Consider the following 26,132-nt stretch of genomic DNA (forward strand, 5'->3'; position numbering starts at 1 on the left):
GATATCTCCTGACAGGAGTGTAAGTTGACATGACCATCTGATTTTTGGTAAACTTTGGCATGTTCCAAGTCCTTTTAGAATGATTTGGCACAAAAGCCACCACCTTCAGAAACAATTGAAACTATAATTACCCTGGATTGCCTTCCCTGGATTTCTGGTTTTAAACATTGAATTATGCCAAATATACCAGTACAAAGGTCAGGGCACAGGCCACTATTTTGTATTATTATTTACCTGTGATATTAAAAATGTAGTAAAGTTACTAATTAGTTTCTACCAAATTGTCTGAGAATAATTTCCTACAGAGGTCTAAAGTTCAGTAAGATTCAAGTGCTCGGAAAACCAACAGCAACTCATGACTATACAGTATTCAGACATACTTTATTCAAGGATGGAAAAACAAGTAGATTCAGTTAAGTAACTCTGCTCGGACTTCCAAAAAGCAACACCAGACATGTAGTGTACTTTGTTTCTGGCACACATGAGACGAGACCATCTAAACAAAAGAAAATGCCAAGGGGGGAAGAATATGGAATCACATTGGGACAAATAAGCCATGTAGTGAAGTTAGAACTTTACACATTTACAGAAATGATTAATTTAGAAAACAAATTACCCATGGTATTGATTATGGTTACAACTTGAACCATGTCAATTCTAGTCTAGTGTGATTTCAGAATGCTTGGATGAGCCAGTTTAATTGAGTCCAATTAACCCACAATCTTGCTATCCAATGAGCCAGTGGCTCCCACTTCTCAGACTGGCTAACAAGCCACGTAATACAGCACCCCCAGGGTGGGTAAACAAAGGTTACATGGGGTTGGACTCACTGGAGAATAAGCGTGATCAGATGGGTTCATTAGATTAAAGATTACCATTGCCAGAATTCCAAAATCCAAGTCTAAAAGTACCCCTCATAACTGGACACCAAGCCATCTGTTCATGTCCCTACAAACTGCAAAACAAAGGTGATGTCCAAAACGTGGTTAACATACACCTTAAAACAGACTCAGCATATGACGTTGCCATGAACAGAAAATATGCAACGCAAGACTGCACTCTCCAAAAATGTAGGCACATGTGCGCTTCACGCTGCTACAACTTGATCACTGCTGGGCCAAAACAGCAGAAATGTGTAGCCTCTCAAATCACTCAGTTGTTGCGAAAAACATCCCAATTTACTTTGTTTATCACCGACTACCTTCACACATGATTTAACAAATCAGTTGAAAAGATAACCCACCATGGCAAGGGGTACTTAGACTAGAAAAACCATCTTCGTTCCGGTGTTGACAAGTTCTACCCTCGTGCCAAACCCTTAAATTCTCCCCCACAAAAACATACTTTTACACCCCCCCATCTCCTGACCCAGGCTGGGTGGTGGGTCTACAGTGGGGACGTGGAGTTTCCAGTGGCGGGTCCATCCTGTCCCATGACGTGGTGGAAGACCTGGTGGTCCCAGCCCACAGTGGTCAGTGTGTCAGAACCGCCAGGGGCCCAGCAGACACCCCGAACAAAGTCCTGGTGCCTCTTGTCTCTCAACCTGGAGTGGAGCAGTAGAGCCACATGTTTAAGAGACTGGGTACAAATACATTTTCACAATTTTATTTCATAGCTTGAGTTAACAAGCCAAAAGGATGAACTAGGGAGCAATTGTAAACAGCCCATACATCGACACTTACGTTTCCTTAAGCGCAGAGTTCATCACAGCAACAGTGCAGTCATCACTGATTGAGGCAAGCAAGGGGGCACTGTGTTGGAAGGTAAGAGATCATTGTGTTAGTTTAGTCTGACAAACCATTGACTGCTGTAGATGTGCGAATTGGTGTTTACCTGTGTGATGAGAAGGCTAGGCCGGAGACCCTGCGGCTGTGGGTGCTCTGTGTCTGGCCAGGCTCTGCTCCCTGAAAGTCCTTCAGTGTCACTCGTCCCAGCTCGTCACCTAAATCAACACAAACGCCATTCTCAACAAACATATCATTAAAGCTTGGCAGATCAATCATTGAAAACAATGTGCTTGGACCACTATGCATCATGGGAAATGTAGCACTGGTCCTTACCGTAGGCGATTGTGGTCCTGTGGTGGGGATGCCAGGCTACTGATGTAGGACAACAGCTGGGCTCTACGTCTGAGACAAGATAAAATCTCCAAAGTCAGCTGGGAAATCACCAACATGCACTGGACAACATGGTTGGGCACACCTGACCATGTACATGTTTCTGATTTCCACACTTTACATGTATTGCATGTGCACTTTGAACACAACAAATGGGTAATTGGTGTGCTGTAGATGTCTAGATACTTTTGAAGTGGATATTTACAAAACACACAATTGTCCCAACACACAATTATTGAAATTACTAGGGTCACTGGAACATTTTTATACATTAGGAAAATTATACCACATTTTCCAAATAACCCTGTTTTTCAACATGTTGTTCTAAGTTCCTACTGCAGTGACCCGCCCTGCATGTATCAGAATTCATAAGATTGGGTTACTCAAGGATATACACTTCGACAACAGAATCCAAGGCTACCTAAAAACCACAAACAAGCCAAGATAAATTGTCACCGTCAATCCATTGGCAACAGAAGACTATGCATCTCGGCCGTGTGAAAATCCTGCTGCCTAGCTGACTGAAGTTCAGAGTGGTTCTATTCACCTAATCTAGAGGCTGGTTTGGTGGGTTTCCTCCTGTCCCAAAGCAACAAACGACCATCCTGAGGGAAGGGGAATGGAGAGAGACATCAATGAGAGGAGACCGTGCATTAACAAGTTCATACAAGAACAATGTTCTCCTTTCAGTAAGTTACAACTTACTGTATCTAGCTTCATATTTCATAGCACACAATAGAAAAGCCATATTCCAAACTGAACCGATTAAAACAGACAACCCTCTAATTAGTATTGGCTCTTACCTGGCCACATGAGAGGAAGAGGGAGTCATCGGATGGATTGCAGGACACACAAGTGACTGGCTTCGAGTGAGCTGTGGAACAGGTGACCGATCCAGTTAAATAGACAAGCTATAGAAACATGAGAAACTGCCACTGACATGTTCACCATAGTGCAGCTCAAAATACAGAGATGAGGTATAGTTTCCTTACCATTATATGTGCTGACCACTTCACCCTGAATAAGGTCCCAGACTTTGATTCTGCAGCAGGCAGAAAAGAGAAAGAACTGAGCAAGTCTTAGGGCTTTGACAGCTTTAAAATTATATCTACACCAGGAAATGCAAACCAAGCTACAACACTCCCATTACCTGCAGCTGTCAAAATAGACTCACAGCCAGGCCAGTTACACAGAGGGCCTAGGTCTGTCATGCCAGTAATCCAAAATTTGCACGAGACCAGAGTATGTGAGCGGAGTTGAGCGGTCTGACATCCCGCTCATCACTCAAGGAGCGTTGCTTGCACACCGCTCAGGCGCTCCACCTTTCCAACTCCCGCTCACAGGAAAACAAACTGCTGCCCCAAATTCGCTCCATTCATTAAAATCACAATTGAACCAACACCAATTTATTTTTTAACTACTTGGACTTAACATTTGGTTTTTGAAGTATAGAACCCAAACCATATGATTAATCAAAAGTATTTTAATAAACATGAAAAGGTGAATGTAAGAAGAACTAATTTCAAATAGGATACATGTCATTAAACAGAAAATACTAAATATGTCAGGAGCCAGACAGGGAGCCCAAGGAACGAAAATGAATGTAGGCTATATTTTCATTATTTCAAGGCTATAGCCTACAAAGGAATAAATTGTGAAGCATTGGAGTATGACACAATAGGCTGGTAGGGACAAAGTGCTCAGCATTTAAACATGTTGAAATAAATCATTAGTCTATAAACAGCACATAGGCTGTGATTAATTTGTATTTCCTTTTAAGTCAAACTAAAAAAAAAGTCTCATTTTTAGAAACACGAGTTTGGCCAGTCTGGGGCTTCAGGCTCACGCGATGGTGACTGGAGAGCCGGCCAGCAGCGGAGAAAAGACTCTCCACACTTGCAGAGCCACTGGGGACACTAAACACCCTTTTGGCCACTCTTGCCAGGCAAGTTTCATTGTTCTATAGGTAGCCCTAAAAGGTTGTTAGGAAAAATTACCCAATCAAAACAGAAAAAGTATTTGAAAGTGGGAATATGCCAGGCCTATTGGGCCAAAAATCAATTATGGTCTATTGTTTGCATACATGACCTTTTCTGCCTAGAAAACCAGCATCTGAGTCGCCACTTCATTGTTGACGTTGAGACGGGTGTTTTGCAGGTACTATTTAATGAAGCTGCCAGTTGAGGACTTGAGGCATCGGTTTCTCAAACTAGACACCAAGATGGCGTAGCAGTGCAGACGTGGTTTGTTGTCCTCTCGTTTACTTTTTGTATTTTATATACCTTCCGGTAATCCGCCTCACTCATTGTGACACGAATCCGCATTTTTATCATAGACCCTATAGCTAAAACTTTCATCAAGAAGTAGCCAGCTATTCCCACAAAGAAATTCCCACAACTACAGTACCTCTTTCGCCATCTGGCCAGACCCTTAGTCGACACAGCGCCCCGCTGTACCACCACGACTGGTACGCAGACGTAATTACATCAGCTGTGCCTTCAACCGGCCTTTGCTGGACGACGGAAGAGACGCTTTTACTTACCCCGGACTGCTAACTTTAAACGCTGTGTCTCCCGCGTGCTAGCGTAGTAACTACCTAGCGGCTTCCCTGTTTCATCCATTGCTGTACACTGGAGCCTATGATCACATGGCTACATAGCTGATGCCTGCTGGACTGTTCATTTATCACGGTACTCCACTTTGTTCATCGCCATTTTACCTGTTGTTGTTGACTTAGCTGATTAGCTGTTGTCTTACCCATTGTTGACTTAGCTCGCTCTCCCAATCAACACGTGATTGCTTTATGTCTCAAATGTCAATATGCCTTGTATACAGTTTAGGATATTATTGTTTTAGTTTACTGTGGAGCCCCTCGTCTCACTGTACATGCCTTAGATACATACCTCCGTAGTCCCATCTCCCACATGCGGTAAACTCACCCAGTATAAACAGCATATCCAGAGATGCAACCTCTTATCACTCAGTGCCTCGGCTTACCTCCACTGTACTCGCACCCCACCATACTTGTCTGCACATTATGCCCTGAATCTATACTACCACACCCAGAAATCTGCTCCTTTATTCTCTGACCCCAACGCACCAGACGACCAGTTTTGCTAGCCTTTAGCCGTAGCCTCAGACTCCTCCTCTGTTCCTCTGGTGATGTGGAGGCTAACCCAGGCACTCTCATTTGTTGACTTCTCTTTCAAAAAAGCATTGGTTTCATGCATGTTAACATCAAAAGCCTCCTCCCTAGGTTTGTTTTACTCATTGCTTTAGCACACTCCGCCAACCCCGATGTCCTTGCCGTGTCTGAATCCTGATTTAAGGTGGCCACCAAAGATTCTGGGACTTCCATACCCAACTTCAACCTTTTCTATCAAGATAGAACTGCCAAAGCGGGAGGAGTTGCAATCTACTGCAGAGATAGCGTGCAAAGGTCTGTCATACTTTCCAGGTCTATGCCCAAACAGGTCGAGCTTCTAATTTAAAAAATGAATCTCTCCAGAAATAAGTCTCTCACTGTTGCCGCATGTTATAGACCCCCTCAGCTCCCAGCGGTGCCTTGGACACCATATGTTAATTGATTGCTCCCCATCCATCTTCAGAGTTCATTCTGTTAGGTGACCTAAACTGGGATATGCTTAACACCCCAGCAGTCCTACAATCTAAGCTAGATGCCCTCAATCTCACAAATTATCAAGGAAACCACCAGGTACAACCCTAAATCCGTAAACACGGGCATCCTCAGATATTATCCTGACCAACTTGCCCTCCAAATACACATCTGCTGTTTTCAATCAGGATCTCAGCGATCACTACCTCATTGCCTGCATCCGTAATAAGTCCGCGGTCAAACGTCCACCCCTCATCACGGTCATATGTTCCCTAAAACACTTATGCGAGCAGGGCTTTCTAATCGACCTGGCGCAGGTATCTTGGAAGGACATTGACCTCATCCCGTCAGTCGAGGATGCCTGGTCGTTCTTTAAAAGTAATTTCCTCACCATCTTAAATAAGCATGCCCCGTTCAAAAATTGTAGAACTAAGAACAGATATAGCCCTTGGTTCACTCCAGACCCGACTGCCCTTGAACAGAAAAAAAACATCCTGTGGCGGACTGCAATCGCATCGAATAGTCCCTGCGATATGCAACTGTTCAGGGAAGTTTGAAAAAGCAAGCCTTTGCTTTCCTAACAGAAATGTACAACCTGTAGCTCTAACGCCAAAAAGTTTTGGGACACAAGTCCATAGAGAACAAGATCACCTCCTCCCAGCTGCCAAATGCACTGAGGCTAGGTAACACGGTCACCACCGATAAATCCATGATAATCGAAAACTTCAACAAGCATTTCTCAACGGCTGGCCATGCCTTCCTCCTGGCTACTCAAACCTCGGCCAACAGCTCTGTAAACGATATCATAACCGCCATCCATAAAAAGACAGTACTGTGCAGCCGTCTTCATCGACCTGGCCAAAGCTTCGACTCTGTCAATCATCATATTCTTATCGGCAGACTCCGCAGCCTTGGTTTTTCTAATGACTGCATTGCCTGGTTCACCAACTACTTCGCAGACAGAGTTCAGTGTGTCAAATCGGAGGGCATGTTGTCCGGTCCTCTGGCAGTCTCTATGGGGTGCCACAGGGTTCAAATATCAGGACGACTCTTTTCTCTATAAATATCAATGATGTTGCTCTTGCTGCGGGCGATTCCCTGATCCACCTCTACGCAGACGACACCATTCTGTATACCCCTGGCCCTTCCTTGGACACTGCCATCTAACCTCCAAATGAGCTTCAATGCCATTCAACACTCCTTCCGTGGCCTCCAACTGCTCTTAAACGCTAGTAAAACCAAATGCATGCTTTTCAACCGTTCGCTGCCTGCACCCGCACGCCGGACTAGCATTCCTACCGAGGATGGTTCCGACCTAGTATAAGTACCTAGGTGTCTGGCTAGACCGTAAACTCTCCTTCCAGACTCATATCAAACATCTCCAATCTTAAATCAAATCTAGAGTCGGCTTTCTATTTCGCAACAAAGCCTCCTTCACTCACGCCACCAAACTTACCCTAGTAAAACTGACTATCCTACTGATCCTCGACTTCGGCGATGTCATCTACAAAATAGCTTCCAATACTCTACTCAGCAAACTGGATGCAGTTTATCACAGTGCCATCCGTTTTGTTACTAAAGCACCTTATTCCACCCACCACTGCGACCTGTATGCCCAAGTCAGCTGGCCCTCGCTACATATTCGTCGCCAGACCTACTGGTTCCAGGTCATCTACAAGTCCATGCTAGGTAAAGCTCCGCCTTATCTCAGTTCACTGGTCACGATGGCAACACCCACCCATAGCACGCGCTCCAGCAGGTGTATCTCAAAGATCATCCCTAAAGCAAACACCTCATTTGGCCGCCTTTCCTTCCAGTTCTCTGCTGCCTGTGACTGGAACAAATAGGGGGAAAAAAGGTGGTTTGTTTTTTGCTGAACTTTAAACATCTGCTATCTGAGCAGCTAATCGATCACTGCAGCTGTACATAGTCCATTGGTAAATAGCACACCCAATTTACTTACCTCATCCCCATACTGTTTTTATTTATTTACTTTTCTGCTCTTTTGCACACCAGTATCTCTACCTGCACATGACCAACTGATCATTTACCACTCCAGTGGTAATCTGCTAAATTGTAATTATTCGCCTACCCCCTCACGCCTTTTACACACAATGTATATACACTATTTTCCCCCCTACTGTGTTATTGACTTGTTTATTGTTTACTCCATGTGTAACTGTTGTCTGTTCACACTGCTATGCTTTATCTTGGCCAGGTCGCAGTTGTAAATGAGAACTTGTTCTCAACTAGCTTACATGGTTAAATAAAGGTGAAATATATATATATATATATATTTTTTTGTGTACTTGTCCTCTTGCTCAGTTGTGCCCTGGGGCTTCCCACTCTTTCTATTCTGGTTAGTCAGTTTGCGCTGTTCTGTGAAGGTAGTAGTATACAGCGTTGTGCGTGATCTTCAGTTTCTTTCTCATTACACAGAAAAGGAATAGTCTGACGAGTTTCAGAAGAAAGTTTTGTTTATGGCCATTCTGAGCCTGTAAATCGAACCCACAAATGCGGATGCTCCAGGTACTCAATTGGTCTAAAGGAGGCCAGTTTTATTACTTCTTTAGTCAGCGCAAAAGTTTTCAGCTGTGCTAACAATTACAAATGGGTTTCTAATGATCAATTATCCTTTTAAAATTATAAACTTGAATTAGCTAACAATGTGCCACTGGAACACAGGAGTAATGGTTGTTGATAATAGGCCTCTGTACACCTATGTAGATTTTTTAAATTTTTAAACGTTACATGGATTAAATCAGCCATTTCCAGCTACAATAGTCATTTAAAACATTAGCAATGTCAACACTATTTCTGATCAATTTGATGTTGCCCATTTCCCATGCTTGTTCAATGAATAAACAATTAATAAACATGCACCAGTGGAACGGTCATTAAGACACTACCAGCTTAGACAGTAGTAAATTAAGGTCACGGTTATGAAAACTTAGGACACTAGAGGCCTCTCTACTGAAACACCAAAAGAAAGATGCCCAGGGTCCCTGCTCATCTGCGTGAACGTGCCTTAGGCATGCTGCAAGGAGGCATGAGGACTGCAGATGTGGCCAGGGCAATAAATTACAATGTCCATACTGTGAGATGCCTAAGACAACGCTACACGGAGACAGGACGGACAGCTGATCATCCTCGCGGGGGCAGACTACGTGTAACACCTGCACAGGATCAGTACATCCGAACATCACACCTGCGGGACAGGTACAGAATGGCAACAACTGCCCAAGTTAAACCAGGAATGCACAATCCCTCCATCAGTGCTCAGACTGTCCTCAATAGGCTGGATTGACGGCTTGTGGGCCTGTTGTAAGGCAGGTACTCACCAGACATCATCGGCAACAACGCAGCCTATGGGCACAAAACCACAGTGGCTGGACAAGACAGGCAAAAAGTGCTCTTCACTGACGAGTCACAGTTGTCTCTCACCAGGGGTGTTGTCGGATTTGCGCTGATCGTCGAAGGAATGAGCATTACACAAAGGCCTGTACTCGAGTTTCTGGACATTAAAGTAGACAAGCTCAGGGCAAGGCTCTCCTTCCAGAGAGACATCAGGGACTAACATACTGTTTCACGGAACCATGCTCTTGCCAAATATACTGTCCCCATCCATACAGCCAGTTGGGTTCTCAGTACATCGCGCAGACAGGATTAAAGAAGTCTGGGAAGAAGGCAGACAGGGGTGTATGTTTCATGATTAACTACGCATGGTGCGATTGTGATAACATACAGAAACTCAAGTCCTTTTGTTCACACAACATAGAATACCGAAATTGCTGAACGTACCCCCCCCCCAAGAGAATTCTCTTCAGTTATAGTCACAGCCATGTATATTCTCCCTCAAGTCGATACGACTGCCCTCAAGGTACTACATTGGACTTTATGCAAACTGGAAACCACATATCCTGAAGTCGCATGTTCTTGCTGGGGATATTAAAGCAAATTTGAGGAAAACGCTACCGAAGTTCTATCAACACATTGATTGTAGTACTCGCGGTGCTAAAACATGCGACCACTGCTACTCCAACTTCTGGAGTACCTACGAGGCCCTCCTCCACCCTCCTTTCGGTAAATCAGAGCGACTCCATTTTGCTTTTCCCTTCCTATTGGCAGAAACTCACAGGAAGTACCCGTGCTAAGGACTATTCAAAGCTGGTCTGACCAATCGGAATCCACGCTTCAAGATTGTGATCACGCGGACTGGGATGTGTTCTGCGACACAAGTGATCGAGTTCATCAGTAAGTGTATAGCGGATGTTGTTCCCACTGACTATTAAAACCCAAATCAGAAGCATGGATAGATAGCAGCATTTGTGCAAAACTGAAAGCACAAAACCACTGCTTTTAACCATGGTATGGTGATTTTTTTTTTAACCTTTATTTAACCAGGCAAGTCAGTTAAGAACAAATTCTTATTTTCAACGGCCTAGGAACAGTGGGTTAACTGCCTGTTCAGGGGCAGAACGACAGATTTGTACCTTGTCGGCTTGGGGGTTTGAACTTGCTCGGGAGTTTGAACTTGCAACCTTCCGGTTACTAGTCCAGCTCTCTAACCACTACTAAAATGTCAGTAGAGAGAGTGGGTTCGCAATTCAAATGGCTCATATGTGGCAGGGTCTACAGACAATCACAGATTACAAAGGGAAAACCAGCTACGTCGTACACCGACGTCTTGCTCCAGGACAAGCTAAACATCGCCGCCCGCTTTGAGGACATATTGCAACAGACACGGCCCACTCCCAAGGACTGTGTGCTCTGGTTCTCCATGGCTGACGTGAGTAAGACATTTAAATATGCTAACCCTCGCAAGGCTGCCGGCCCATGCGGCATCCCTAGCTGCGTCCTCAGGGCATGCACTTTCAATCTCCCTATTCCAGTCTGCTGTCCCCACATGCTTCAAGATGTCCACCATTGCTTTCTTGTGTACAGCAACAAAAACTGAACTAAATTACTATTACGCCATAGCACTCACTTGTCATCATGAAGTGCTTTGAGAGGCTAGTTAAGGATCATATCACCTCTACCTTACATCTTAGACCCACTTCAATTTGCATATCGCCCCAATAGATCCAGACGATGCAATCGCTGTCGCACTGAACACTGCTCTATCCCATCTGGACAAGAGGAATACCCATGTAAGAATGCTGTTCATTGACTTTAGCTCAGCCTTCAACACAACAGCATAGTACCCTCCAAGCTCATCATTAAGCTCAGGGCCCTGGGTCTGAACCCCGCCCTGTGCGACTTCCTGACGGGCCACCCCCAGGTGGTCAAAGTACGATACAACACCACTTTGCTGATCCTCAACAAAGGGGCCCCACAAGGGTGTGTGCACAGCCCTCTCCTGTACTCCCTGTTCACCCATGACTGTGGCCACACATGCCTCCAACGCAATCATCAAGTTTGCAGATGACAATAGTTATAGGTGTTATTACCTACAATGATGAGAGCCTACATGAAGGAGGTGAGGGCCCTGGGAGAGTAGTGCCAATTAAATAACCTCTCACTCAACATCAAAAAAAAAATGACACAAATAGAGACTGCCCCCTACTGACCGGTTGTCCATACTGCCGCTGATGGCATGGCTTGACCCAGCAGGGCTCACGCTGGTAACGATGTGATCATGCTCGAGTTTGGCGAACCGTTTCTCCAGCAGACTCTCATCCTCTGATAGCTCCCACAGCTCAACAGCGCCTACAACACCAGTCAAAACACATTGCATCAACACTTTTGTATAGCTCGCAAATAATCTTGATGACGTCGGCCTGAATTAAATGTAATCATTGTACTTTTAACTATATTTCCCTCACTTTAGACCAGCCTTATTTACAGCAGAATATGATATGCATTTAGTAATGATTACTGTCATTCCTACATACCAGAGTCAGATGCAACTAGGACACCCCTCTCTGAAACCCACTTTGCCTCTGTGATGCCTGCCTCTGTCTGGACACCAGCCTTACAGAAGCCCTCGTTGGGAGACTGCTTGGGATCACAGTAGATCCAGATGGAGCCCTGCCAGCACCTGCCTGTCAGACTGGAGGCCCCCAACAACAGGGTGCCATCTATGGGAAGAAAATAGAAAAATGTCAATAGTTGAATCATATGGTGTCTTGTGCCTGTGCTGAAGTGCCATAGAATAGGGTGGCAGGTTATTTAGCATAGCTAGCAAACTATAATTGTTAGTTTATGTCCAACGTTAGCCAGCTAGCTTGCAATATGATAACGTTAGAGGAACTAGTAACGCACCATTGAAGCGCTTTGAGATTGTTATGAAAAGCACTATAGAAATAACAAGTTAGTTGTAGCTTGCTAGCTACAGTAGCTTGCTAAAGTGTGGTACAGTCAATTTTACCATAGAATAAACATGACTTTACTGTGTGTTTTTGCTGTTAATGATGTAAGTTCGATAGGTTATGACTTGTGTCACTTTATTTAGCGACAACAACGTGCTGTGCCGGTAGTTAGCTTGCCCTTTCCAATACCCATGCGTCTGGAAGCTAACTATCACACAAGGCTGCATCAAACACTAGCTGTGTGACTTTGCTTACCTCCCCTGTACTGCGCCGACTCCAAATGCTTCTCCATACACGTGGGGGCATTTGGGGGTATGTTCCATCCGTTTTCCTTTATCATATTGGCATTTACTGTACTTTTCATCCAGGCAACTCTGATTCACTCAGGCTAGTGTTTGCAATACAAATAATTATTTGTACAATAAATGTAATAACTTAGCTAGCTATTCGAGAAACCACGGACTACGAAACTACTTGATTTAGGTTTACGTTCTAGTACTGCATCGTGCACGCCAGAAATGAATGAACTTTCAAACAGCCAAAGAACTCCATCGTGTACGTTCCCCAATTATCGTCAATGGGTCGCGCGATGCATTCTGGGCGATTCTGGACAAGAACACTCCCTCAAGAAGTCGATAGCTCAAAAACCCAACATTAGCATGAAGTACAACATTACAATTATTTTCAGAGATGTGAGATAATTAACTTGTTCTCTATAGTATCGTATAGCTTTCAACTCGTGACATACCGTACTTCAAGGAAATAGTCTGGTTTATCGACTCATACCCTGACTTTTATTAAGAAGGGATTGCGTGACAATTTGCTAGTTTAGCAATCGCGTGACGCAACATGACAACATGAACTCAAGTGGTCGAGAGTCTGCTGGGCAGAGCATCATACGTCTCTCCCATTCATTTCCAGCTCGGATTCTTATCCCATACTTTTATACATTTTAATGACGTGATTGTAGTCGAATCGGGTGTTTTCTAATACTGACATAGTGAGATTGTAGACTCCTACATGCATACCACAGATTATCCATTATATTTACCACATACTTAAGTGGCCGCTCTAGCAATGAGAAGAGAAGTCTTAAAATGGAAGGCAGTAGGAAGGAGGCAACATCAAGTGGGACCATTCTAGCCAATGAGAAGGTAGATAGGTGTGTGGACAAAAGGCACAACTCGGCTGTAAAGTGCTTTTTTTCTCCAAAGCTGCCGGGATGTCACGTGTTATACTTTACATCAGTACACTTGTAACAACCGAAGCATTACGAAATTTATATGCCATTCCATTTCATGTTAACCAAATTCGAAACTCATTGACTGCTATACTCCTTGCTCGGTGAGCGAAAAAAATACAAAACCCCACCTGCTGGAGAAGAGCTATTTGGGGCGCAGTTACACGTTCATGGCTAGGATGGATCATGCTTTTTTTGGGGTTAAGGTTAGGAAAATAGTTAGGATTAGCTGAAATCCCCCAAAATTAAAATTGCCGTTATTTTGACCCCCAAAAATATTCATTTTAGCCAAGGTTGTACAATATTTGTATAACTAACCAATGATAGAGCAGAGCCTGTCGTTTCCAATGGGAGCAAATTAATCATAGTTGGCAGAATAAGCAAGGAGGTGGGCAGAGGCTAGGATGAGCTAATGACATCCTATTGGCACGTTCTAGAATTTATTTGCACATTTCCGTTGGGGAACGCTTACTTCTGAAGTGCACATGTGCAACAACTAAATTAGCCCTTGCACTCCTAAACTTTGGCAGTCTTTACAGATTCTAGTTTTGGAATACAGAAAACTGTATGGAGATCAAATGTTTCATCGATGAGATAATGTGCAGAATGTCTGCCAAAATCCATCTCGCTTCTCACACTGCCAGCCACTGTGCTTCCTCTCATCATCATATTTAGTAGTGAGTGGAAACACCAAACGGATGCTTCACATTTATATATCCGGTGAACATTCTGTGGGTTTATCCCTCTCACTTCTCCTCTTCCTCTGTTTATACAACTGAGGTACAAGGGCTGCAGTCCAAGCACTTTATTTGAATCTCCTCAGCCCTTACACTAGCCACTTTCGGGGAATCCCTGTTGCAACCAGATGCAGTTTGATTGCCATCTTAAGTGCCAGTCCAATTCACTACCATTGCCCCCTTGGCCCCCAATTTCATTTGAGGGAGTGAGTGAAGAACTTTGATCACTTGTGGGGTTGATATGACCTACAATTCAGTGCAAACTGTAGTCACGTGTTATTCTATTTTATGTTTGACCTTTATTTAACTACGCAACTGAGTTAAATTCTTATTTACAATGACAGCCTACCCCGGCCAAACGCTTCCCTAACCCAGACAAATTGTTTGCTGCCCTATGGTACTCCCAATCAAAGTTGTGTTACAGCCCAGAATTGAACCAGGGTCTGCAGTGACACCTCTAGCACTGCGATTCAGTGCCTTAGACCACTGCACCACTCAGGAAGCCTTCTCCTACTCTGGTGGATATGAAGTGTCAAATTTAAATCAACATTTCGGCATGTCTGTCAAAATTATGACACTAGCTTGCTTAAAAATATACAGTACCAGTCAAAAGATTGAACACACCTACTCATTCAAGGGTTATTTATTAATTTTTGTTACTATTTTCTACATTTTAGAATACTAGTGAAGACATCAACTATGAAACAACCAAAAAAGGTGTTCAACACTTCAAAGTATATTTTATGTTTGAGATTCAAAGTAACCACCCTTTGCCTTGATGACAGCTTTGCACAGTCTTGGCATTCTCTCAACCAGCTTCATGAGGTCACCTGGAATGCTTTTCCAACAATCTTGAAGGAGTTCCCACATATGCTGAGCAATTGTTGGCTGCTTTTCCTTCACCATCTCAATTGGGTTGAGGTCAGGGGGATGCAGAACTCCATCACCCCCCTTCTTGGTCAAATAGCCCTTCCACATCCTGGAGGTGTGTTTTGGGTCATTGTCCTGTTGAAAAACAAATGATAGTATGACTAAGTGCAAAACAGATGGGATGGCGTATCGCTGCAGAATGCTGTGGTAGCCATGCTGGTTAAGTGTGCCTTGAATTCTAAATATATCACAGTGTCACCAGCAAAACACCCCCACATCCATGCTTCACGGTGGGAATCAAACATTTCAAGATCATCCATTCACCTACTCTGCGTCTCACAAAGACACGGCGGTTGGAACCAAAAATCAAACATTTGGACTCATGAGACCAAAGAACAGATTTCCACCGGGGTCTAATGTCCATTGCTTGTGTTTCTTGGCCCAAGCAAGTCTTCTTCTTCTTATTGGTGACCTTTAGATGTGATTTCTTTGCAGCAATTTGACCATGAAGGCCTGATTCACGCAGTCTCCTCTGAACAGTTGATGTTGAGATGTGTCTGTTACTTGAACTCTGTGAAGCATTTATTTGGGCTGCAATCTGAGGTGCAGTTCATTGACAATTTCTTAGGCTGGTAACTAATGAACTTATCCTCTGCAGCAGAGGAAACTCTGGGTCTTCCCTTCCTGTGGCGGTCCTCATGAGAGCCAGTTTCATCATACCGCTTGAAGAAACTTTCAAAGTTCTTGAGAATTTTCTGGATTGACTGACCTTCATGATGATGGACTGACGTTTCTCTTTGCTTATTTGAGCTGTTCTTGCTATAATATGTACTTGGTCTTTTACCAAATAGGGCTATATTCTGTATACCACCCCTACCTTGTCACAACGCCACTGATTGTCTCAGACGCATTAAGGAAAGAAATTACACCAATTAACTTAAGGCACACCTGTTAATTGAAATTGATTCCAGGTGACTACCTCATGAAGCTGGTTGAGAGAATGTCAAGAGTGTGCAAAGCTGTCAAGGCAAATGGTGGCTATTTGAAGAATCTCAAATATATTTTGATTTGTTTAACACTTTTTTGGTTACTACATGATTCCATATGTGTTGTCATAGTTGATGTCTTCACTATTATTCTACAATGTAGAAAATAGTCAAATAAAGAAAAACTCTGGAATGAGTAGGTGTGTCCAAACGTTTGACTGGTACTGTGTGTGTGTGTGTGTATAGATACATAGATGAAATTGATTTCCGTTGGCAAATTGTCTTAGTCTCGTAGCGAGGAGCCTATCAAACATAGCTAGCTTCATGCACATGTTTTTTGAAATTTTGAAATGTATTGGTATAAATGTCCAAACTAGCCAGTTATAACTGTAGCTAGCTACGTTAGCTTGCTAGGTACTTAATAGCTGTAGGTTGGTTGTTTTTAAGCTCAATTTCAAGATTTCCACCAAGGACTTTGCATCTCCGATCATCACTCTCCCTCGCTTGGGCAAGGGACATTTAAGGTACCCTCGGATGTGACTATGTAAAACGTAATTCAAGAGCTGAGGGTTTGGGGCCGAGGGATGTCTACTTTGAGTTTGGACTGTTGCCAAGGTTTACATATACTGCATTTTTGAAACAGAAACCCAAAAGTGAACTGCATACTTCCACTTCCTAGCTCCACGCTATCTGGAGGTTTTGGTTGTCACAGCCACAAAGTCAAAATAGCTTTTTGGTCTTAATTTAAAAAGGTTAGGCATAAGGTTAGCAGTGTGGTTATAGTTAGGTTTAAGGCTCAGTGCAGTCAAATATGATTTCACTGTGTGTGTATATACGCGCACACACACACACACATTTCCACACTATGGACGTTGGCAATTGTAATATCTTTTTCACAATATAATGCCCTTTTAGCGTAAACTGTTTGAAAAGGCCGCCTGAAATTTCAGCCGGTTGTGGTGGGATGGCGTTTTGGCACCAGGATGTAAATTAGTTTAGACCAATAAGAAAGAGTTCCAAACATCTCTGCCAATAACAGCTAGTTTTCAGTTTTCCTCTCCCCACAAAGACCACTCCCTGACAGTCTTAGCTAAATTCTTGCTTGCGAAATTGCTCTAACTAAGGTATTTTTGTTTCTGCTTGACCATTTTAATTGAAAAACAATCACAGTAAGATACTTAATTGTTCCTCCCAAACTATTTGATATCAAGATAAAAACAGCTGCATTGGACCTTTTAAAATCAGATTTGAAGAAATAATACAAATAGGCGGGTTTAGCTGTAATTATGACTTTGTGGCTGTGGTAACTAGTGACGCCACTACGTTGGGACTGTTTTATGGTAGTTTTAAAATTGTATTCTTTTTGATCTGTGGATTTGAACAAAATGGAAAATATACAATGTTTCATGTTTCAGTAAAACAGTAATTGAGCAAAATCTGAAAGACAAACAGTGTAATATGAGGGCACTAACATGTTCTCCATTCAAAACATCTGTTGCAGATTTCATGTCATCACAAATGATAATCTGAGGGTGATAAGAGAAGCCTATTTAGTCAAATTCAACATTGATATAGCAATCTGGCTACTGAACGTACACTGAATCCAGGTAAGACTCAAATTTTCAGGAAGTGTTTGTTAAAACACTAACTTGGCTGCTCTTCACCATTGTACTGTTGGCACACATTTGTAGTACATTCTTGTCTTTTGTTCACTTTTACCTTAGATCATCCAATTAACAGTTCATGCAGAATTTGTTTTCAGTAACTCTAAATCCCCATCATAAAGAACCCAAGCAGACTGGTTAGGCTTCAGTGGTCCCCAACTGTGAAGCCTGTTGACTCTGAAGCTGTTGGATCTTAATATTCATCACCTCAATTACAGCTAGAAGACAGAACAAAAAACACAGATAGGAAGGGATGAGCAAAATAAAATACAAGTTATATTGCATTTAAGTGAAATACTTGTATTACAAATATGACAAACGTTTGTATTTGTGTGTGTTACCTTGTTTCAAGCCATGTTTCTCCTGCAGAGCCGGTTGAACCTTCTCTATCTGCTTGGTGAGGAATTCTATTTTGCGCTTGAAAAACTCTTTTGTGCCATCAACATTCTGCAGAAATATTTCAAATGAGGCTTACAAACTCATATTATACAGACAGATTTCCAAATAATTGTACTAACAAGCAAATAAATGTATATGGAACAGCAGAGTTTAACAAAATATAGTCAAATGACTCCTGGGTTCTCTGAACAAAACAAAAAGTTTAAAAAACAAGTGAAACTTGTAGGAACGATCTTTCAGAATGGGTCTTGTTTTCCTTTTTCCTTTGCTACAGTGTGCCTTCACGAACACAACCCTGATAAATGCAAAGGATTGGGTCATGTCAGCATACACGAAATTAGAAGATAGTATTGCTCCAGCTGGGCAAGGTTAAAATAAAAAAATATGTATTTGGTACTGGAAAACAGATTACTTACCCAAAGTGAACTTGTGCGTCAACTGTACAATGAAGAGTATTAGCAATTTGTTATCAATTACTTTTCTGCCCACCTTTTCAACGTAGTATCCTGTCCCCACATCCACTAAGACATGTTCCACGTCATTAAGTGTTCCAGGGACGTACATCTAATAGCAAGTGATGTTAAAAGGACAACAGAAAACTTCCAACTACGGTACACTAATGCATACTGAAGATATTGTAGCCGAACTCGGGTCCAGTGACTGTCAAGCCAACACGTTAACCGTTACGCGAAGAGGTCCGAACCTCTTGACGAGGTATTATAGTTGGGTTAAGGTCACTATGCTACCCCCTTTCTTACGAGAGATTATGTCCCCACTATTCTCTATACTATGTCCTTCACTTATACACACTTCTCCGATTGCCTCACAGGCACCATCCCACTTCTGATACCAATGTAGTGAATTCGTTAATTTTTTATCTATTTTTAACCTTTAATTAACTAAGTCAGGCTGAACAAATTCTTATTTTCAATGACGGCCTAGGAACAGTGGGTTAACTGCCTGTTCAGGGGCAGAACGACAGATTTGTACCTTGTCAGCTCAGGGGTTTGAACTTGCAACCTTCCGGTTACTAGTCCAACACTCTAACCACTAGGCTACCCTAGCCCCGACTGGGATACCTCAATTGTTACACCAAAAGGTCTGAACCTTTTGATGAGGTCGTTAGGTATTGAGTTAAGGTTGCTACAATATAAAATGGCAGAGAAGGTGCTGTGGACTCATTTTCATGTTTTAAATACTGTATTTAACAATGCACCTTCAATCAATCTCAAATTAGAGTAATCAAGTGTGTTGAATGTGAGAAAAATTAGTTTGCTTGTATGTTTGAAGACTAAGAGGCTTTCAGTAGGCAATTTCAGTAGGCAAGTACAAAAAAAATACATATATAGGCATCTCCGATCATTAACATAAGGATACAGAGCTTGTGAGCGGCACCAGCAATTATTTTCCTAAAAGAAAAAGATCAAATGTAAATGATCAATTGAAGTGTCATACTTACAAACACCAATGTGGGGTGAGATCTTCATAAAATATAATTTCAATCAATTTATTTCAGTATCTGTAAAAGCTTACATACAAAACAAAAACTGAACAAAACATAGGATGCATTAACAGTGTAGTTCGAGGAGCCCACCTGCATTGTTTTTGTTGAGGACACTCAAACTGTCCTTAGCTTCTACATATTTCATCTGGACAACTTTGAGCTGACCTATAGAGGAGGTCAAAAACTCTGCCTCCTGCAATAAAAATTAATAAAGAATCAGGTGATGCAACTTAGATGGTTGGGTAGTATGTTGTCACTTTTGAATGCTGGCGGTTATTTCACTCTAGTGGTAGCATGAGACGGAGTCTACAACCCACACAAGTGGCTCAGGTAGGTGCAGCTCATCCAGGATGGCACATCAATGCGAGCTGTGGCAAGAAGGTTTGCTGTGTCTGTCAGCGTAGTGTCCAGAGCATGGAGGCGCTACCAGGAGACAGGCCAGTACATCAGGAGACGTGGAGGAGGCCGTAGGAGGGCAACAACCCAGCAGCAGGACCGTTACCGCCTTTGTGCAAGGAGGAGCACTGCCAGAGCCCTGCAAAATGACCTCCAGCAGGCCGCAAGTGTGCATGTCTGCTCAAAACGGTCAGAAACAGACTCCATGAGGGTGGTATGAGAGCCCGACGTTCACAGGTGGGGGTTGTACTTACAGCCCAACACCGTGCAGGACTTTTGGCATTTGCCAGAGAACACCAAGATTGGCAAATTCGCCACTGGCGCCCTGTGCTCTTCACAGATGAAAGCAGGTTCACACTGAGCACATGTGACAGACGTGACAGTCTGGAGACGCAGTGGAGAACGTTCTGCTGCCTGCAACATCCTCCAGCATGACCGGTTTGGCAGTGGGTCAGTCATGGTGTGGGGTGGCATTTCTTTGGGGGGCCGCACAGCCCTCCATGTGCTCGTCAGAGGTAGCCTGACTGCCATTAGGTACCGAGATGAGATCCTCAGACCCCTTGTGAGACCATATGCTGGTGCGGTTGGCCCTGGGTTCCTCCTAATGCAAGACAATGCTAGACCTCATGTGGCTGGAGTGTGTCAGCAGTTCCTGCAAGAGGAAGGCATTAATTCTATGGACTGGCCCGTCTGTTCCCCAGACCTGAATCCAATTGAGCACATCTGGGACATCATGTCTCGCTCCATCCACCAACGCCACGCCACGTTGCACCACAGACTGTCCAGGAGTTGGCGGATGCTTTAGTCCAGGTCTGGGAGGAGATCCCTCAGGAGACCATCAGCAACCTCATCAGGAGCATGCCCAGGTGTTGTAGGTAGGTCATACAGGCCACACACACACTACTGAGCCTCATTTTTACTTGTTTTAAGGACATTACATCAAAGTTGGATCAGCCTGTAGTGTGGTTTTCCACTTTAATTTTGAGTGTGACTCCAAATCCAGACCTCAATGAGTTGATAAATTTGATTTCCATTGATAGTGTGATTTTGTTGTCAGCACATTCAACTGTGTAAAGAAAAAAGTATTTAATAAAAATATTTCATTCATTCAGATCTAGGATGTGTTATTTTAGTGTTACCTTTATTTTTTTGAGCAGTGTATATATGAGTACTAGTCAAAAGTTTGGACACCAACTCATTCAAGGGTTTTTTTTATTTATTTTTAGTATTTTCTACATTGTATAATAATAGTGAAGACATCAAAACTATGAAAAAACATGGAATCATGTAGTAACCAAAAAAAAAAGGTTACACACTTCAAAGTAGCCACCCTTTGCCTTGATGACAGCTTTGCAAATACTTGGCATTCTCTCAACCAGCTTCACGAGTCATTTGGAATGCATTTCAATTAACATGTGTGCCTTGTTAAAAGTTAATTTATGGAATTTCTTTCCTTAATGTGTTTGAGCCAATCAGTTGTGTTGTGACAAGGTAGGGGGGGTATACAGAAGATATCCCTATTTGGTAAAAGACCAAGTCCATATCTTGGCAAGAACAGCTCAAATAAAACAAAGAAACAACAGTCCATCATTACTTTAAGACATGGAGGTTAATAAGGAAAATGTAAAGAACTTTGAAAGTGCAGACGCAAAAACTATCAAGCGCTATGAAGAAACTGTCTCTCATGAAAGGAAGTCCCAGAGTTACGTCTGCTGCAGAGGATAAGTTCATTAGAGTAACCAGCCTCACAAATTGTAGCCCAAATAAATGCTTCACAGAGTTCAAGGAACAGATACATCTCAACATCAACTGTCCAGAGGAGACTGTGTGAATTAGGCCTTCGTGGTCAAATTGCTGCAAAGACCCACTACTGAAGGACACCAATAAGAAGAAGAGACTTGTTTGGGCCAAGAAACACAAGCAATTGACATTAGACCAGTGGAAATCTGTCCTTTGGTCAAGAGTCCAAATTCTAGATTTTTGGTTGCGACCTGTCTTTGTGAGACGCCGTGTTGGTGAAAGGATGATCTCTGCATGTGTATTTCCCACCGTTAAGCATGGAACAGGTGTGATAGTGTGGGGGTGCTTTAATGGTGACACTGTCTGTGATTTATTTAGAATTCAAGGCACACTTAACCAGCATGGCTACCACAACATTTTGCAGTGAAACGCCATCCCATCTGGTTTGGGCTTAGTGGGACTATCATTTGTTTTTCAACAGGACAATGACCAAAAACACCTCCAGGCTGTGTAAGGGCTATTTGACCAAGGAGGAGAGTGATGGAGTGCTGCATCAGATGACCTGGCCTCCACAATCCCCCGACCGCAACCAATAAAAAAAAAGAAGTTATTTATTTCACCTCTATTTAGCCAGGTAGGCAAGTTGAGAACAAGTTCTCATTTACAACTGCGACCTGGCCAAGAATAAAGCAAAGCAGTACGACACATACTACAACAGAGTTGCACATGGAATAAACAAAACATACAGTCAATAATACATATATATACAGTGTGTGCAAATGAGGTAAGAAAAGGGAGGTAAGGCAATAAATAGGCCATGGTGGCGAAGTAATTACGATATACCAATTAGACACTAGAATGATTGATGTGCAGAAGATGAATGTGCAAGTAGACATACAGGGGTGCAAAGGAGCAAGATAAATACATAAATACAGTATGGGGATGAGGTAATTGGTTGGGCAATTTTCAGATGGGCTATGTACAGGTGCAGTGATCTGTGAGCTGCTCAGACAGCTGGTGCTTAAAGCTAGTAAGGGAGATATAAGTCTCCAGCTTCAGTGATTTTTGCAATTCATTCCAGTCATTGGGAGCAGAGAACTGGAAGGAAAGGCAGCCAAAGGAGGAATTGGCTTTGGGGGTGACTAGAGAGATATAACTGCTGGAGCATGTGCTACGGTTGGGTGCTGCTATGGTGACCAGTGAGCTGAGATAAGGCGGGGCCTTACCTATCAGAGACTTGTAGATGACCTGAAGCCAGTGGGTTTGGCGATGAATATGAAGCGAGGGCCAGTCAACGAGCGCGTACAGGTCGCAGTGGTGGGTAGTATATGGGGCTTTGGTGACAAAGCGGATGGCACTCTGATAGACTGCATCAAATTTGTGTCGGGGGCTATTTTGTAAATGACATCGCCAAAGTCGAGGATCGGTAGGATGGTCAGTTTTACCAGAGTATGTTTGGCAGCATGAGTGAAGGATGCTTTGCTGCGAAATAGTAAGCCATTTCTAGATTTAATTTTGGATTGGAGATGCTTAATGTGAGTCTGGAGGTAGAGTTTACAGTCTAACCAGACACCTAGGTACAGAATGGTGTCGTCTACGTAGAGGTGAATCAAGGAATCACCAGCAGCAAGAGCGACATCATTGATGTATACAGAGAAGAGAGTTGGCCCGAGAATAGAAGCCTGTGGCACCCCCATAGAGACTGCCAGAGGTCCAGACAACAGGCCCTCCGATTTGACACACTAAACTCTGTCAGAGAAGTAGTTGGTGAACCAGGTGAGGCAGTCATTGGAGAAACCAAGGCTGTTTAGTCTGCCGATAAGAATGTGGTGATTGACAGTAGAAAGCCTTGGCCAGGTCGATGAAAACGGCTGCACAGTACTGTCTTTTATCAATGGCAGTTATGATAACGTTTAGGACCTTGAGAGTGGCTGAGGTGCAACCATGACCAGCTCTGAAACCAAATTGCATATCGGAGAAGGTACGGTGGGATTCGAAATGGTCGGTAATCTGTTTGTTAACCTGGCTTTCGAAGACTTTAGAAAGGCAGGGTAGGATAGATATCGGTCTGTAGCACTTTGGGTCTAGAGTGTCTCCCCCTTTGAACAGGGGGATGACCGCAGCAGCTTTCCAATCTTTGGGAATCTCAGACAATACGAAAGTGAGGTTGAACAGGCTAGTGATAGGGGTTGCAACAATTTTGGCAGATAATCTTAGAAAGAGAGGGTCCAAATTGTCTCGCCCGGCTGATTTGTAGGGGTCCAGATTTTTCTGCTCTTTCAGAACATCAGCTATCTGGATTTGGGTGAACGAGAAATGGTGGGGGCTTGGGCGGGTTGCTATGGAGGGTGCTGGGCAGTTGACCGGGGTAAGGGTAGCCAGGTGGAAAGCATGGCCAGCCGTAGAGAAATGCTTCTTGAAATTCTAAGTTATAGTGGATTTATCGGTGGTGACAGTGTTTCCTAGCCTCAGTGCAGTGGGCAGCAGGGAGGAGGTGCTCTTATTCTCCATGGACTTTAGTGTCCCAGAACTTTGAGTTTGTACTACAGGATGCAAATTTCTGCTTGAAAAACTAGCTTTAGCTTTCCTAATGGTCTGTGTATATTGGTTCCTAACTTCCTAAAAAGTTGCATATCACGGGGGCTAATCGATGCTAATGCAGAACACCACAGGATGTTTTTGTGCTGGTCAAGGGCAGACAAGTCTGGAGTGAACCAAGGACTATATCTATTCCTGTTTTTTTAATGCAGCATGCTTATTTAAGATGGTGAGGAAGGCACTTTTAAATAATAACCCGGCATCCTCTACTGACGGGATGAGGTCAATGTCATTCCAGGATACCCTGGCCAGGTTGATTAGAAAGGCCGGTTCACTGAAGTGTTTTAGGGAGCGTTTGACACTGATGAGGGGTGGTCGTTTCACCGCAGACCATTACGGATGCAGGCAATGAGGCAGTGATTGCTGAGATCTTGGTTGAAACAGCAGAGGTGTATTTGTAGAGCGAGTTAGTTAGGATGATATCTATGAGGGTGCCCGTGTTTACGGATTTGGGGTTGTACCTGGTAAATTCATTGATAATTTGTGTGAGATTGAGGGCATCAATCATAGATTGAGATGGTTTGGGATGAGTTGGACCACAGAGTGGAGGAAAAGCAGCCAAACAAGTGCTCAGCATATTTGAGTACTCCTTCAAGACTTTTGGTTGAGAGAATGTCAAGCGTGTGCAAATATGTCATCAAGGCAAAGGGTGGCTATTTGAAGAATCTGAAATATAAAATATATTTTGATTTGGTTAACTCTTTTGGTTACATGATTCCATGTGTTATTTCATAGTGTTGATGTCTTCACTAGTATTCTACAATGTAGAAAATAGTCCAAATAAAGAAAAACACTTGATTGAGTAGGTGTTCTAAAACTTGACAGGTAGTGTATATCTACATTTCGAACAGGATTATCTATTTTGGATGCAATGTTAATGGAATTCATGGGGAGAGAAAGACTATGGCAGAGTGCTCCCGTGCGCACTGATTTAAAGCAACAATATTCGCCCTGCGTTGCATCGAATGAGCCGCAATATCATGCTTAAGTGTCAAAGTCGATATCCACGTATATATATAATCACAGGGTCATTAGTTATTTATGGGCGTTCCATTTATTTTACAGTACAAGTGGAGGGTCACGTGAACTAGCAATTTAGAGGTTGGTTGGTTTGTTTGTTAACTACAGTGGTTGGCTACTGCCACCAAGTTGTTGTTTTATCAGATATAGACTGTTCCAGTTTGCAAGATGCATACAGGTATTTGAATATAAGCTAGCGCGTGAAAAAGGGAATCCGGACAGAGTAAACATTTAAAATGTAGGTGTACTGTAGACGCATGACCTGTTCGGAATTCCATGATTAGAACTCCATTATCAGAATACAAAAGCTGCATAAACTGCCAAGTGTAGACACTGCCTCGCAACCATAATTACATTCCAAACCCAAAACAGCTCGGTGTAAACAAGCGCAGTGGTAGGTTCTGAATCTTCTGCCAACCGGTAATGTAATTTACTAATTTAGTTACTCAGATGGCATGACTAGCTAATCAGCTGGGCTGGCACAAGCAAACAGTAGAAAATAATGGCCCCAGAATGACTTCAACCGAGATTCAAGATTCCTCTGTTACCTGCTCAAATTGAGTCTTTAGTCCCTCCAATTGAGGAAGGGAAAGCTCTGTCAGATTTACCGCCATGTTGAAAAGTGAGACAAATCAGATTGACCCTTCTGACTAACGTATTTCCAGTTTGAGAAAACGCCCTTTTCATTGCGAAGGTGCAGAAGTATTGATATACTGACCCCTACTGAGGGATATTCCTTCCTACACCAAAGTGCAAGGAATGTGCAAATATACTGCATTTTTATTGTCAAGCATTTATTTATACATTTATGTACACATTTCACTAGCATTCAAAAAGGAAAATCAAAGGATAAAACATTGTTTATATTTAAGAAAGCAGCCTTAGCAGATAATACACACAAGCAAGTCTAAAATCACATCCTCCAATTCATGTT

General features: G+C 43.0%; 1 protein-coding gene and 1 pseudogene across 1 annotated transcript; both read right to left on the reverse strand.

The window, feature by feature from the left end:
- Positions 1-362: 362 nt before the first annotated feature.
- On the reverse strand, positions 363-13,047 carry LOC118372460 (methylosome protein 50-like). The gene is made up of 10 exons (XM_035758377.2): positions 12,300-13,047; positions 11,628-11,813; positions 11,304-11,442; positions 3,110-3,159; positions 2,921-2,991; positions 2,665-2,722; positions 2,061-2,129; positions 1,834-1,942; positions 1,683-1,751; positions 363-1,543 (listed from the first exon to the last, which is right to left on the reverse strand). The coding sequence occupies exons 1-10, from the start codon at positions 12,406-12,408 to the stop codon at positions 1,387-1,389; spliced, it is 1,017 nt and encodes a 338-aa protein (XP_035614270.1). The 5' UTR covers positions 12,409-13,047; the 3' UTR covers positions 363-1,386.
- A 1,601-nt stretch (positions 13,048-14,648) lies between these two features.
- LOC118372463 (prefoldin subunit 5-like) lies at positions 14,649-25,885 on the reverse strand (annotated as a pseudogene).
- Between the last annotated feature and the right edge of the window lie 247 nt (positions 25,886-26,132).

The sequence above is a fragment of the Oncorhynchus keta genome, chromosome 21 (genome assembly GCF_023373465.1).
Source record: "Oncorhynchus keta strain PuntledgeMale-10-30-2019 chromosome 21, Oket_V2, whole genome shotgun sequence".
Classification (NCBI taxonomy): domain Eukaryota; kingdom Metazoa; phylum Chordata; class Actinopteri; order Salmoniformes; family Salmonidae; genus Oncorhynchus; species Oncorhynchus keta.

Excerpts from the sequence above, each read along its gene's own strand:
- LOC118372460 (XM_035758377.2), bottom strand. The coding sequence starts at position 12,408 with ATGAAAAGTACAGTAAATGCCAATATGATAAAGGAAAACGGATGGAAC. Across the intron at positions 11,443-11,627 it reads CCTAGTTGCATCTGACTCTG|GCGCTGTTGAGCTGTGGGAG; the intron begins GTATGTAGGAAT and ends CTGGTGTTGTAG. Across the intron at positions 2,992-3,109 it reads AGTGGTCAGCACATATAATG|CTCACTCGAAGCCAGTCACT; the intron begins GTAAGGAAACTA and ends CCTGTTCCACAG.